This window comes from Acomys minous (genome assembly GCF_964271855.1).
Source record: "Acomys minous genome assembly, chromosome: 3".
NCBI classification, from domain to species: Eukaryota; Metazoa; Chordata; class Mammalia; order Rodentia; family Muridae; genus Acomys; species Acomys minous.
In genome coordinates, this window is record NC_140485.1 from 45882982 (window position 1) to 45899456 (window position 16475).

General features: G+C 44.1%; 1 protein-coding gene across 8 annotated transcripts in view; it reads left to right on the top strand.

The window, feature by feature from the left end:
* The window catches only part of PRR5L (proline rich 5 like), a 174144-nt gene extending 163429 nt beyond the window's left edge, over positions 1 to 10715 (top strand). For all 8 annotated transcript variants that reach the window (XM_084775938.1, XM_084775941.1, XM_084775940.1 and 5 more), the window contains one exon: positions 878 to 10715. In XM_084775938.1, coding sequence (XP_084632064.1) covers positions 878 to 1278 — 401 coding nt within the window. In that variant the 3' untranslated portion in view covers positions 1279 to 10715. The remainder of the gene's footprint in view (positions 1 to 877) is intronic.
* Positions 10716 to 16475: the final 5760 nt, after the last annotated feature.

Consider the following 16475-nt stretch of genomic DNA (forward strand, 5'->3'; position numbering starts at 1 on the left):
TCACTCTAGTGTAGCAAATGCGTTATCCACTAAACCATCTCCCCACTCCCTGGCTGGTTTTTGGCTTTGGGAGGTTTTTATTGTTTATTTTTTGTTTTTTGTTTTTTGTTTGTTTGTTTTTGGTTTGGTTTTTTGAGATAGGGTTTCTCTTTGTAGCCTTGGCTGTCCTGGACTTTCTTGGTAGACTAGGCTGGCCTCGAACTCACAGCAATCCACGTGCCCCTGCCTCCCTGAGTGCTGGGATTAAAGGCGTGCACCACCACACTTGGCTTTGTTTTCATTTTCAAGCAAGGGTCTCTCACTGGCCTGGAACTTGCCAAATGGGCTAGGCTGGCTGGCCTGGTACCAAGGACCTGCATGTCTCCACCACCCCAGCTCTGCATTTACAAGCTCACACCACTGCATCTGGCCTTTTAGCTTGGTCCTGTGATCAGATGCAGGTTTTCAGGCTTGTAAGGCAACCCCCAGTTCTCCCAACACTGCAGACACACCTCCTGAGCAGGATGCTGAAGCCCTGGCTAATGTACACATCGTCGGCAAAGATGGTTGAATTAAAGGCCAATTCAGTGAGGCTCGGGCAGCACCAGGAAGTGGGTGGGGGTGGGGGAGGGGCTGTTGCACGTTCACTCCCTCCAGGAACGTTTTAGGTGAGCATTTCTATGGTGTTGTGGATGTCCACATGAAGGATCTGTTGTAAATGGATAACGCTGCATGACATTTAGATGGCCTTGTTCTCCAATGCATGCAGCCCGACCCCACCTAAAGCTGTTTTGGGAGGCTGAGCCACCCCCTCCCTCTTCCTCTTTTTGAGGAGAAAGCTTCTGGCCACTGTCTTTTACCATCCTGATCACAGTTGTCACTGCTTTTTCTCTTGCAGCCAGGAGGCATTCCAGGGTCCGGCCCAAGGTGACTGTTCTGAACTATGCCTCTCTGATGACCACAGTTGGCCGACCACTGAATGAGATGGTCTTGAGCCCGCTGACAGAACAAGAAGGGGAGGCGTACTTGGAGAAGTGCGGCAGTGTTCGGCGGCACACGGTGGCCAATGCTCACTCGGACATCCAGCTGTTGGCTATGGCCACCATGATGCACTCAGGGTTGGGGGAGGAGGCTGGCGATGAGGACAAACACCTGCTCCTGCCACCCAGCTTCCCGCCACCACACCGCCAGTGCTCCAGTGAGCCCAGCATCCCCGATAGCCCTGATGAGCTGGAACTAGAAGACGTACCAAGTGGCAGCCAGGAGGACTCAGAGCTGAACTGTGCTTCCCTCAGCTGAGCCGCCACCTCCGGGGACCCGTTCCTCCTTTGTGACCAGGATGGAGACACCCTTTGTCTTTCCAAGGATCACCAAGGGGCTCTTGCTTTGAACAACACTGCCTTATTTCCTTCAGGGCACAAGGCAAGTCTTCATGCCCTCGGCAAACACTTGTAGACCTGCCCACTCTGGTGTCTGTGACCAGCTCCTTGTACCACTGTTCTCCTGACTTCAGCCTTGCCTAGTTCACCTGGATCCTCATCTCCAGGCCTTCCCCATCCTATTGGACTGGCTGATGCTCCTAGTATATAATGCTCTGGCATCAGTACAGTAGAAGGTTGACTATACATGGACATCTGGAATGTGCCAGCCTTTGCAGTTCCCCTAATATTCTATGAGGCAGAAGCCAATGGGTGGAAAGAGTAGTAGAGGTTCTGTATATCGTGGAAGTCAACGGTAGCCCATGCCACACATGGACCTGGGGGATGTCGCCTCATCACTTTAATTGCAGAGTTACTGGGAATGCATTGTTTTACTTGTGGGCTGCGGGCGAGGGTCCATCCTTATGTCTATCCAGGTGTCACGTGCTAGCTACATGAAGAGCGTTAGCATAAGGGAACCTACCAGGCTGCTGTAGCCTGTCTTGCATTAAGCCTCTCAGCACGTCCCTCTCAGGCTTCCTCCCAGAATCTAGAAATGAACCTTCTCAGGCACTGGTGCCTTACTCCCACTCTAGTTTCAGGAACTGACCACTTTCCTGTTGTGTGTTTGAGAGGCTGCCTGACAGCAACTGACCTAGCCTGTGCCTGGATTTCACTTGAATTTACAAAATGTGTATTGTTCAAAAAAATTCTTTGCAAATATTTGCACATAGAATCTTGCACTGTTCATTTCCAGCGGAGTGTGTTTGCAGACTTAACACAAGTGGACCCTTTCAAAAGGTGATGGAATAGCTCAGGACAAATGGGTCGGTAGTGGGCAGGACTCACATACCTCAGAGCCCGAGAAGAGTCAGATCTATGTCTGGAATGGCCTGTGGCCTCTAGGGAAGGGGTCAGGGGACTGCTTCTTGGGCAGAGAAATGTAGTGACTGGAGTGTATCTCTGCTTTATAGTGGAAGGAGAGAGATGGGGATGTAGACACATTTTATAAGGAGGGATTTTTACCTCCCTGAGATTATTGAAGTATCCAAAATTGTCTGGGATTCCTGTCACGTCAGCCTCAAGATGCTGTTTGAGGCCGCAGCTTTGTTACTGTGCTGAGTCCTTGCTAATTCTCCCTCCAGATTGGGGTAGGGCAACCTTGTGCCTTGAGTGCCTGGCTTCCTCTTTGTCGTTCTCTATGGTTTTCCTAATAGATGCTCAGAATAACATAGAAAGTTTCTCCTGACCCTGCTCATGATGTGTGCTGGCCTTTCAGCATCTGCTCAGTGTTGGGAAGTTTAGTGGATGGAATCTCAATACGTAAGCCACCAAGAGGAGAAAAGGCCCTTCAAGTTCACCTAAGCTTTGATGGTGTTTCCCTTCTGGCCCAAGGTCTGAACACAGCTGTGATTTTTGATGGGCTCTGCTTTAGACATTGTAATCTTAAAAATGTTTAAATTTTGTCCTTCCAAGGGGATTTTTTTTTTCGAGGCAGGGTCTCTCAGTGTTGCCTTGGTTATCCTGGACTCGCTTTGTAGACCACGCTGGCCTCAAACTCACAGCGATCCACCTGCCTCTGCCTCCCGAGTACTGGAATTAAAAGCGTGCACCACCACGCCTGGCCCCAAGGAAAAATTTAAAAGAGAAATGTCTACATGTGTGCACATGCTGTGCTCATGTACTTAACACACACTCGCACCCCATACATGTGTGCACAACGTCTGAACCCATACATGTGCACAATACTCTGCATACACAAAAAGAAATGTTCAAATTCCTTTCATCATTTCAAACAAAAATTAATCTTTCTTATGTGGTGTCTAAAGTTTGCAGATTAGGGGCTGGAGACCTGGCTTGGTGCTCACTCAAGAGTACGTGCTGCTCCTGCAGAAGGCCAGAAGACATGATTTAGTTTCTGACACCTACATCAGGCAACTCACAACTCCAGTCCCTGGGATTCTGATGCCGTCTTCTCCCCTCTGAGGGCACCTGAATGCATGTGGTACACATACATAACACTCAAACAAGTACGCTCATGCATATGTACACACAAACTAAAATATTTTTTAAAAGCCCCTCCATAAGTTAATTAATGAGTGTTAGCAAGCAGAACGTTGCTGTTTATTTAACTTCATTGATGGCTAGGTCCTTGTTAGTACACCAAGCATACACTTGAGATTATTTATTGATCCAGGCAAAGTAATTAGTCATGTTTGGGCTTGCTTTTTTTCATTGATAAGATTAACAATGCATGTTTTGAAAATGCCTTTTCACTTGGATGTCACTGCCGAGGATAGCAGTTGTCAGTTTAATGCATGAGCGTATTGAAAGTGCATGGGCTCTTGTACTTTATTGCTGCTGACTTTAAACAGTTTACAATTCATCTTTGGACATACCTGATATTAATACAGAAATATCCCAGACTGTACTCATCAACGTTTTCTGGGCACTTGTGGCCATTTTAGCCACCAGGCTTGCTGTAGGAGTGTCTCCCGTAGCAGTTTTAATCAGGTTTTTCTCCCCCTGGTGCCATGGAGGGTCATCTTGCTATTGTATGCCAAGGGTTTAGTGACAGGAAGTAACCTGAGTGCTGGGCCCTGAGCAAATCCACACACTAAGCTCCTTTCTTGTTGGGTGTTTTAAAAGTAAATACAAATAAACATTGTTTAGGTCATGGGTGTGGCTGTGCAGAATGCTTCCAGTGTGTTGTGGTTGACTGTGCAAGCACAGTAAGGGTGGCCGTGGTGCAGTCTGCCTTCAAAACTCCCTGTCCGGCCCAGGTGCTATCTGCTTTGTTTCCTTCGTTTCCTGCAGAGGCGGGCTGTGCCCTTGTTTCATTGGCCAGCCTGGACTGGGGAGGCAAGTTCTTTTTCTGGAGAAGCATCTCATCTGGGGAGCATAGGAAACACTGAAAAAAGTCCTGCAAGGCTTCATCTTAAAACACAATCTTAAACTATCCTAAACTGGGTGGTGGTGGTGGTGGTGGTGGTGGTGGTGGTGGTGCACGCCTTTAATCCCAGCACTTGGGAGGGAGAGGCAGGCAGATCTCTGAGTTCAAGGACATCCAAGTTCCGGGACAGCCAAGGCTACATAGAAATCCTGTCTCAATAAAACTAAAAATGGAAAAGTAGAAACAAAATAAAACCAGTCTTTGCTTATAGAGTGTTTGACCCAGATAGGATGCCTCCAGTGGTGTATTTATCATGGGCTCCTCACATATTCCCTTCTGAGTCTATTTGACAGGAGAGATGTATAATGTTCTACTCTTTACATAAATACTTTTAGAGGGGCAATAGTAGTTTGAGGCCTCAGAAGGCCTAACATGCGTTGGGAAAGTTACTCTCTCAGCTGATTAATTACACTGGTTTCGCTGGTCGGTGGGCATTGGGTATTCTACCTCACCGGTGAAGATGGGCACAAGCAGAGGAGTATGGGCAGCCTCTGGAAGCTGCATGGGCAAGGACACATCATCCTCGGGAGCTCCCGGAGAGTAACAGCCCTGACACCTTGGTTCCAGCCTAGTGAGGATCATGCTAGACTTGTAACTTACAGGCCTGTGAGATTAGCCCAAGTGTTGTTTGGTTTTTAAGTCATTGGCACGATGTTAGACCACTGTACACATCCATTTACCTGCTCAGTTACCCATTAGGTTTTGGGGACACTTTCACTGCATAAACACTTCCTGGTGCTAGGAATACAGTGATGGGAAAATAGTGGAGGTGCTTGCTTCCTTGGAGACTAGAGTGATTGGAGCCAAGCCCCAAGTCCAGTGTTGTAGCTTCCTGTTTTAGGAGGCATTCTGGCTTGAGAGAAAAGGAAGAGCAGCTCAGCCAGGAGTATACCAGCTCCTGTTAAAAGATGAGTGTTGGCTTCATGGTTCCTGGAGAAACGGAGGACTGGCCAGTCCCAGAGGACATGGGCAAGAGTCCAGCATCCTAGGCAGGGTGTTTCATATACACATCAGACTTGTGTGTGTTTTTTTCTTCCCCTTCCATATTATTTGTTTAAGTGTGACTTCAAAACTTAGTATTTAGTAAATGTAACAATTATGAATGTAACAAATAATATTCTTTGCCATTAGAGCCAATAAGTAAATTCAAAAACCCTTTTTTAGGCTTTTACATTTGGATGACAGAATTGATTACTCTATTTATAAATCTAGCAGATTTTAGCAATAACTTTCTAGCAAACTTTGAATAATGCTTAGTCCTGTTTACGAGCTCAGCCCAGCACTTCACACACTTTTAAGTGAATGCACAGATTTAATCTACTTCTGTCTTTCTGGCAGTAAGCAAAAGCATCCTATGCCATGGAAGCTGGTAAGTTGAGCTTATGAGGAAAACTGGAAGTTCCATTAAATGCGTCCATTCTACTCTCCGTAAACTTAGATGCCACCATAAAATATCACAAGCTAAGTCAGCTCTCATTCACATATTTTAAAGTGGACTTACAAAACTCTCAGGAATGGGCTTTATTTTTTCAAATATCACATGTGTCAAAAATATCTGCTCTATCTAAGTCCCTTCCTAACCTATGTTGCAGTTCTCTTTTATTTGGTTTTTGAAGATAGGGTTCCTGGCTGTCCTAGACTTTGATCAGTAGATGAGGCTGGCCTTGAGCTCTGCCTGCCTCTGCCTCCTGAGTGCTGGGACTAAATGCAGGTGCCACACACCTAGCTAATTCTCTTCTAAGTTTTTCCCACACTTAAAGCTATGTCTTCCTAAAGAGCTAGCTGGATTGCGCTGTTGGCTAAGATTCCCGCTTTTCAACAGTTGTGATGCTGTGGCTGGGATTCTACAAAACCATTTCTCCTGCCGTTTTGGCCCCTATAGGTACTGGAACCTCTCAGGGATGGAAGGTGGGATGGGTGACTCCTGTCTTTGTCCGTATAACCTGGAAGGGGCAGTTGGCTCTAGCAGCAGCTGTGAGTTCTTGTGCACAGTTTTTCTACAGTCTCAGAACCCACCTTAACACCTCCCCTCAGACAAACCAGCACCAACCAGCTTGGGCCCCTCTTCAGAGTCTGAAGTTCAGCTCTCAGGGGCCCTCTCTAGCCTGTGCGATGTCAGCATCCCTCTCTTATCTGCCTCATCTTGTGGGAGGTGGTTGACGCTTTTCTTGCGATTTGTATGATTCCACCACATTCCCTCTTTGCTATTTTATTTTCTCAAAACCTGATTAACCTTACATTAAACTCTCCGGTAAAATAACAGATGTAGGGGTCAGAGAGATGGCTCAGCAGTTAAAGAGTGCTTCCTTCTCTTTCAATGGGGACCAGGACCCATATTAGGCAGCTTCATCTAACTGTAACTCAGGCTCCAGAAGGATCTCATACTCTCTTCTGGCCTCTGTGGGCACCTATACACACACACACACACACACACACACACACACACACACACACACACACCGGTGGGGGGATAAATAAATCAATTAGTGACATATAATGTGGCCTCTGTCTTCTCATTAGCTCCTGATTGAAGAACCAGGATTGAAAAATACACTCCCTAAAGAAGGCAGCAATGCTTCCAGGTAACCAAGGTTACTCTTGGGTGTGGACAGAGCTGGAGACACTCCACCTAAGGGCCGTGCTTTAATCTGAAGTAATCTTGGTGACTGCTCTTCAGCATTCTTGAGTTACAGGTGACATTCTTGAAGCACAGGTGACTTTCATCTGCTCTTAAGATGGCTTCATAGCTTAGAAATACTCTTGTAGGCCAGCAGGTGGTGGCGCACACCTTTAATCCCAGCACTAGGGAGGCAGAGGCAGGTGGGTTGCTGAGAGTTCGAGGCCAGCCTGGTCTACAAAGTGAGCCCAGGACAGCCAAGGCTACACAGAGCCTTGTCTCAGAAAAAAAAAAAAAAAGGAAAAAAAAAAAAAGACATACTCTTATAGGTTCTGTTCCTGTGAGTGCAGCTCTTCAGAATGCCTTTCTCACAAGTCACTCAGTCACTCACTAGGAAGGGTTTTAATTTGTTTGGCTTCTCTGGGCTCAGTCTCCTGACCTTTGAAAAGAATTCTAAAGCAATGTAAATACCTTCTTCAGTTGATCTGTACTCTTCACTAGATTCCGAATTCCTAAATTCTTTCATAGTCTTAAGACCATGTCCCTCTTAGCAAATGCCTAAGATTTAGTAAGATACCAGTTAAATATCTCAGATGGTTCTGTTGTTATCCATAACTTCATTCCATTTTTCTGTAAACAGATATAGGATTAAGTCTACTTGTCTGCCAAGAAAAATGTTTCCTACCTACCTGAGTAATCTTGAGACGGGTTCAATAAATGGAACCAGCATAAGGCTTTAGGGTCTTTGCATGGAGGAAAGGCTTGTGTCAGATTAATTTCTCTGTTAAACAATGAAAATGCCAGGGGTGGAAAAAAAAATATATATATATATCAAATGTTTGAAGGAATCAGCCCAGGTGGGATCTGAGAGGATCTGGTCACTGAGTGAAAACAAACGTGTGAGACAAACAGCCTGCTTTCCCCGCCACAAGCTTGTGGGGTCACAGTAGGAAGCAGCAGGCTCTGGACTGCAGAGGAGTTGGACCTTGACACTAAAACCCACAGACAAGGTCTCTTTGAATTGTTGGCTGGTCCCTAGGCAGAGAACATGTCATGGTTTAATATGCTAAGTGTCTCCCAAAGGCTGCGTGTTGACTTGCAGGTGGATCTAGTCAGTTAGGGAACTGCCAGGAGTGGGGCCTAGCAGAAAGATGTTGAATCACTGGAGGTTTTGTTCTTGAATAGGAAGCTGGGAACCCAGGCTCTTTTATCTTTTTGCTTCCAAGCTACCATTAAGTGAGAAACTTTGTTCCCACCACGTACTTACACTGTGATGAATTATTCACCAAAAGATCTTAACAATAAGGCCAAGAAACCATGTACCGAAGCATCTAGATTAGCCAAGACTAACTTGCCCCTTCCATCTCAAGAATTTTGTCATAGCGATGGAAAGGTAACAGCATATCACAAACTGCCAGATCTGGCTGAAAGGAAAACAGTATCTACCATGATTAATAGATGGATTCATTTCAGTTCCTACAGACTGTTGAGGAGGTTCAGACCCTACCAGGGTTGGGGGCATTGGAACACATTCTCAGCATTGGATTGAGTCTTACTCTAATATCCTGGAGTTAAACACAACTACATTGATAACTACATTAAGTGTAAATGGAATAAACAAGTCAATGAAAAGGCAAAAAAATCCATCTGCAGAGAGTTAAATAGTAACATGTTGTTTGTAAGAGATATGCAATTTATTGTTTGTTTGTTTGGTTGGTTGGTTTTTTACTTACTCATTTTGAGACAAAGTTTCACTATGCAGCTTTGGCTGTCCTAGAGCTCAATATATAGACCAGGCTGGCTTCAAACTTAACAAGATGCACCTGCCTTTGCCTCCTTAGTGCCGGGACTAATGGTGTGTGCCATCATGTCCAGCAAGAGACACACTTTAAATACTAAGAAATACTAAGAAATAGACTGGTAGCAGAATGATGGAAAAAAATATAACATGTAAAAATAACACTTAGCAAGAGAAACTTGATGTTGCCAGTTAAAAGGATGCAAATTTCATAATGATAAATCAATTCAAAAGGAAGATATGAATCATAACACACATATCAGCATTTATTAGTCATCAGCTATAGGTCAAGGACCATTATAAGTATTATGCATTACTTGTTTTGTATGGGTCCTCTGAGTAATTTTATGAAGTAAATTTTTGTATCCCAGTCTTACTAGATGAGGAAGGTAAAGCCCCAATTCCTGAGATGACATAGATAGAGGTATTGACAAGACATGATCCACATCTGGCTTCATCTGAGTTTCTGTGCTTATAGCCACAGTATTAAAACACTGTGACACTCTCATAATGCCATATAGGTCCATGGAAGAGAACCAAGAGATGAAAAAAATCATTGTATTTATAGTGAATTGTTTCTTCTTGTTGCATTGCTTTTATAAATGTGCAAGGCAGCCAGGCAGAGCTGAGTGGTGCACACCTTTAATCCCAGTAGTTAGAAGGCAGAGACAGGCAGATCTCTATGAGTTCGAGGCCAGCCTGGTCTACACTGTGAATTCCATGCCAGTCAGGGCTACATAGAGAAACCCTAGCTTGAAAATGCCAAATCAAACCAACAAACAAAATAAAATCAAATGTGCAAGGCAATTGACTAGAGAACTGCTTCAAATAATTTAACAATTCATGGTAAATCAGATACTCAAGCAAAAAGGTGATTGCCATTCCCACACATACAAATGAACTCAATGGGTAATAGGCCTAACATGAGAGTGAAAAATGAAACATTTTAGACAAAAACAGGAGAACAATGAGTTAAGCAAAAAGTTTCTACAGTCTACAAAGAAAAACATCATTAGACTTCATTAAAATAACTAAGAAGAAAATTCGCAGTTCAGAAATCACCAAGACAACAAAGTAGAGGGAAGCACTTGCAAAATATGTATCTGTCAAAGACTTGCAGCAAGACTTACAAAGAATTCTTAGAAATAAGAATAAATAAATAGAATGGGAAAAAAGCAAAAGTTGTGAATAAAAAAATTTCACCCAAGAAAACATGGCCGAGAAGCATGCGTGAAATAAAGATCAGCTTTATTAGGTGTGGGTGAAATGTGCATTTTAAACCACAAGATACCACTTCATACCTACCAGAAGAGCTGGCAACAGCAAATAAGACAGATAGTAGTAAGTGTTGGCAAGGCTGTGACCAAATTGGGAACCTTTGTCCACTGTTGGCCAAAATGTAAAATGGTGCAGTTACTTTGTAGGTTTGGCAGTTCCTCAAAAGTTTAAGCTTAAGAACTATTAAGAGTAATTTCATTTCTAGTTTTCTACTTAATTTAAGAGAAATGAAAAGGCACACACACACCCCCACACACCCCTCACATGTGTATGTTCAAGCAGCATTATGAATTAGAATTCAAACTGGAAACACCTGGAGCGCATACTGTGCAACAAGGCTGTCTTGGCGGCTCACTATGTAGCTCAAGTTTGCCTCTCGCATGGTTCTCCTGTCTCATCCTTCTGGGTGCTGGGATGACAGACATATGCCATCATCACATTGTCATGCAACCACCAATGCCATCCATCTACAGAACGTGCCAGAGATTGGCCGTTTTCCTAGCTGAAACTCCCCACCCGTGCTGACTGTCTCTCTGCTCAGCAGAGCATTCCACTTTTTGTAGTGATTACATAACTTCTGTAAGTGGGACCCTGCCTGAAGTTCTTGTCCTTTTGTGACTGGCTCATTTAACTTTGCACATCTTTAAGGCCCCTCCATCGTGCAGATTTTTTTTTAATTCCTTCATTTTTTAAGGCTGAAAAATATTCCATTGTATGCATCGTGTTCTAACATTCTGTCCTTTCATCCAGTGTGGGTACTTTTTGTACGCGTGAACGATACTGTTATGATTGTTGTCATAGAGACACCTGGACACTGGAGACATTTATGATGTATAAAACTTACTTCAATTTGAGATCAGCCTGGTCTACAAAATGAGTCCAGGACAGCCAAACCAAACCAACTAACCAAAAATACATACTTCAATAAAATCATTTTGTCAAAGGATCTGTTTTCAAAATTTTAAGAGTCAATAAATGAGATGCTATTATGAATAAATTAATGAATGATAAATTTGTCCTTTGGGATGAGTTTTTAACTCACTTTACAGCTAACTTAGGACATTAGGGGCACAGGTCAATGGTAGGATACGGGCTTGGTGTGCATGAGGCACAGAGTTCAAGTCTTGACACCAAAATAGAACTTTTAAAGATAATATAGCAACAAGAAAAAGACAAAGCTAGGGCTGGAGAGATGGCTCAGTGGTTAAGAGCACAGTCTGCTCTTCCAGAGGTCTTGAGTTCAATTCTCAGCAACCACATGGTAGCTCACAACCATCTATATTGGGGCCTGATGCCCTCTTCTGGCCTGCAACTATACATGCAGATAGAGTACTTACATATAAAATAAATAGATAAATCTTAAAAAAAAAAAAAAAAAAAGGACAGAGCTTTATTATTAAGGGGAGGAAAATAGCAGCAGCAGAAGAAACATAGGGCATGCTGGAAATTCAACTTTACCCCCCACCCCCCAAAAATCACTACAGCTTCATCTTATTTGAAATAGGAAGGAATTGAAATTCAGAAGCTGCTAAACTTCAGCATTAATCTCACGAAGAGATTTCATTTCCAAACTCCTCCCAGAATCAAACTTACAAAGCAGTCTGAGAGGGGCGGGAGACAGTTTCGAATCCGTGCTTGGTGGCTGGCACTTGCACCCTTAGCTGAGAACGGGAGGCTCCCTGGAGCTCCCCGGCCTGCTGGCCTAGCCTTCTTGGTGAATTTCAGGCTATTAAGAGACCTTACCCTCAAACCAAGGTGGGTAGTGCCCGGGGAATGGCCCCTGAGGATGTTTTCTAGCTTCAACACACGTGCCCCTGCGCATACATGACCCCCCCCCCCCAACTGCACATACAGAGCAAGAGTGCTGAGTTGGCACATGAAGCCTGTCTAGCTCATGGTTCTTGATGGCCATAGTTTAATTCCCCAAGTGGCTATTCTGTCACAGAAAACAAAGGATGGTTTTGATGTTTAAGCAAAGCCTCTGAAATTTTCAGTTAAGAACAAAAGAATAGGATATAAAAGCTTCCTGAGCTTTCACGATAAACTTCTAAGAGAAGCTGTAAAGAATGACTGGGTTTGAAGCAAAAGATGAGAAGTCACCCAGCTAAACTGCAGGAAGATGTGGCCGCGATGAATGTCCCTTATAAATCCAAGGGCATCAGACATAAACTCTGAGTTCATCAGTAGCTCCTCCCTCTCACAATCATTGTTTCTTGGTTTTTTAATATAACTGCTCCAACCTGAACTCTCACCCGGAGGTGTGGAGTCCATTTCATAGTCTGCTGTCTTTATTCACTTAAAGGAAAAAACAAAAAAACAACAAAAAAAACTGGGCCAGGCATGTCAACACTCTGGAGGCAGAGGCAGGCGGATCTCTGAGTTTGAGGCCAGCCTGATCTACATAGTAATTATAAGAGGACATCAAGGGCTACATAAAGAAATAGCATCTCCCCAAACAAACAAACAAACAAACAAACCCCAACCCTCCCAAACTGAAACCCAAACCAAACCAATCAAAATAAAACACACACACACACACAAGAACAAAATAGTTAAAACAAAGAAACAAGGCAAAACTCAAATAGCCTATTCTTCAAATATTTAACTGACCTTCCTAAGAATTATTTGATTTTTCTAGGAGTTCCATTTATTGGATCCTCTAGTTTCTTTTTTAAGAGCCCGGATACTGTGAAGCAGCGTGCTAGTTTGGGTCAAATTTAATAGTATGTTTCTTTTTCTTTTTCTTTCTCTCCCTGAGGGACATTGCCATTTTCATCTGTAACCAGGTGATCTTCCTTTAGTGTTCTCATTTGTTTGGAGCATGCTTCCTGGTGGGTTTTATAAGCCTCTCTCCCCAAGTGCTCACTGCATCTGCTTTCCTTTATGGTTCAGTCACACAGTAATGAACAGAGCACAGTCTTCAACATGCTCCGGTTTCTACACTGATGTGAGATGCAGGATTTTAACAATCCCATTTGATGCTGACATACCTCTACCTACCCCTATTCCTGGTGCCAGTGATTACCTGCTATGGCTGCAGATGTCTCCCACCATCCTTCGATCCTTTGCCCACCCCCTTGGAGTCAAATGCAGCACGTCTGCTACAGGTTTGGCCATAGGTGGTCTGGGTAGTGGAGGCAGCTTCTTCACTGTGGCACCATCCCCCACCCCCGCCCCCCACCCCCCTACCCCTGTTTCTTTCTTGTCCTCTACCCTCTCACCCCCATCCTCCTCCTCTTCCTTCTCCTTTCCTTTCCTTTTTTTTTTTTTTTTTTTGGTTTTTCGAGACAGGGTTTCTTTGTGTAGCCTTGGCTGTCCTGGACCCACTTTGTGGACCAGGGTGGCCTCGAACTCACAGCGATCCACCTGCCTCTGCCTCCCGAGTGCTGGGATTAAAGGCGTGCGCCACCACGCTTGGCTCTTCTCCTTTTCTTAAATGCTCTTTTTCTGACAGAGTCCAGAGCTAGGCTAGCAGGTAACCACTAAGGTATGACCCCAGCACTCTGTGTGTGTGTGTGTGTGTGTGTGTGTGTGTGTGTGTGTGTGTGTGTGTGTGTATTCTTTGCTCAAACACCTCGAGAAAGCTGCAAGGTGAACTAGATGGATAAGGATGCTAATGCCACCTTGGTTCTCATTGTTCAGAGGGGACAGAGATAACTTTAGCTAAACACTGGGGCCTGTCCATCCCATAAAGCCATATAGTCCATTTTCCTGAACACAACGTGGAACAAGGCAGTTGATCTTAAGTATGAACCCACCATCAGCTGTAATAAAACTGGAACTGGGAGCAACCGCGAATCTGTATGTATAGGTTCAACCATGTGAAGCTGCCACAATTTAACTCTTTATTGACATCCAGCAATGGCAGTGTGTGGTTTGATCCAATAACTCCCCAAGTATTTCTTTTTTTCTTTTCTATCTTTTTTTTTTTTTTCAAGACAGAGTTTCTCTGTGTAGCCTTGGCTGTCCTGGACTAACTTTGTGGACCAGGCTGGCCTCGAACTCACAGCAATCTGCCTGCCTCTGCCGCCCAAGTGCTGGGATTAAAGGCATGCGCCACCACCGCCTGGCTTCCCTAAGTATTTCTAACTTCAGGCTATTTGGCAACTAACTGGTGGATATCATTGGAACGAGGCTCTTCAACATTTGGAGAAAATGTCTCATAGAGTTTACTGGGTTTAAAGGAAAAATTAAGGACTCCCTTCCTGGAAAAATGAGTCCAGTACAACTTCTTAAAAACTCAGGAAAAATGTGTGGAGCTTTTAAAGATACAGGATGGCCTGGATAAATTCTGTTTCACACTTTTCCCCCACCCCTGTTTCTTTTTTGTAAGGCTATTCAGGAGTAGAGTTCTGCTGCCACCTACTGCTACATTCCTCTTTTCTTTTTAAGGAGTAATAGATTTTCATTTTATTTGTGTGGGTGTTTTGCTTGCATGTGCATCACATGTGTATCTTGCCTATGGCGATTAGAAGAGGACACCAGATCCTCTGGAACTGGAATTAGAGGTGTTTGTTAGTAGTCATGTGGGTGCTAGGAATTGAATGTGGGTCTTCTGGAAGAGTAGCTGAGGCTCATAAGGGCTGGAGCCATTTCTTCAGCCCCTTCAGTGTTCTTACATCGGGGTTTGATCTGTAGTCTTGTCAGGCAATCTTGTAGTCTGGAATTTTATAGGTGGTAATTGACAAAGGAGTATGACAGTAGGCTGAAATGGAACTTCAAACCTTTCTTTTCTTCAGTTCTGGGACTTGAATTGTGGGCTTCAAACCTGTTAGGAAAGTCCTCTACCAATGGGCTACCATCTTATCCCTCATTGAAAACAGATTTCAAAATGTTGCTTGTGTGAGAACAACTTACAGGAGCCAGTTCTCTCCGGCACTGTCTTGGGATGCCAGGCTTCCTATCACACTGGCAGGCTTTGAAGCTGTGCTCCACCTACCCCCTAAGTAGCTGGGATTGAAGGTCTGCACCAGTGGGCCCAGGTCTATTTCCTTACAATTCACACATTTCATCCAGCGTTTAGCACAGGGTGTGGGGAGAACTGCTTCAGAGAACTCAGCGACATTCAGGTTAGTACATAATAGCTTTCAGGTTGCTGCAGTTCTGAGACTTACTGTGCAACTTGGCCTTGCAGACGGCTGACAGCCGGGCAAAGTAACTGTTGGTTTTAGAGGGGGAACTGTGCCCCCCTTTAAAAAAAAGACTTTTTATTTATTACATATACAGTGCTCTTCCTGCATGTACACCTGCACATCAGAAGAGGGCACCAGATCTCATTATAGATGGTTGTGACCACCATGTGGTTGCTGGGAATTGAACTCAGGACCTCTGGAAGACCAGATAGTGCTCTTAACCTCTGAGCCATCTCTCCAGCCCATGCCCTGTTTTTTGTTTGTTTCTTTACTGTTGTTGTTGAATTTTTTTGTTTTGTTTTGTTTTTTTCCTCCGAGACAGGGTTTCTCTGTGTAGCCTTGGCTGTCCTGGACTCACTTTATAGACCAGGTTGGCCTTGAACTAACAGCCATCCACCTGTCTCTGCCCCCACCCCCCAAGTGCTGGGATTAGGGGTGTGCACACCATGCCCAGCACACCCTGCTCTTTTGACTTTCCTCGTCTAACTCCAGAGCAACCTAGCTCTGATTGGTTCACATACATATTCCAGCACTTGTGCATGTCCGTCCTTTGATTCTTCAACTAGCTGTGACATCCCTTGGTTCTCTCATCAGTATTTCAAAAACTGGCCGTGGTGGCACACACGTTTAATCCCAGCACTTGGGAGGCAGAGGTAGGTGGATCTTTGTGAGTTTGAGTCCATCCTTGTCTACAAAGCAAGTTCGGGACTGCCAGGGCTACTCAGGGAAACCCTGTCTTAAAAAGCCAAAAAAAAAAAAAAAAAAAAAAAAAGGATAAAATGTTTTACTGCATGTGATTTTAGCTAAAAGCCAAGAAGCAGCCAGAGTTCATAAAATTAATATATGCTCATTTGGTATTAATATGAGCATATCATTATTACTTTTCAGGATTTTGAAATCTGCCTTTTAGTGCAGTTTTATTATTTAGCTTTTTGGAGAATGAATTCTGTAATCAGACCTAGTTTTATATTAAAATGTAAACATCTCCATCTCAACTGCTATAGTTTGGATCTGAAAATAACCCCTAAAGGCCGTGTGCTTTTTTTTTTCCTCCACTGTAGGCCCTATGAAAAGCAGCTGTCTTTTTGTTTTGTTTTGGTTTTTTTATACCTGAGGCAGTATTTGGAGATGGTGAAAGTTTTAAGAAGTGGGGCCTTGCTGGGTGGTGGTGGAACACACCTTTACCTCCAGTACTCACTCAGGAGGCAGAGGCAGGCTAGTCTCTGTGAATTCAAAGCAGACCAGCCTGGCCTACACACTGAGCCCCAGTAAATCCACCTCTGGCTACCTTAGGCATTTC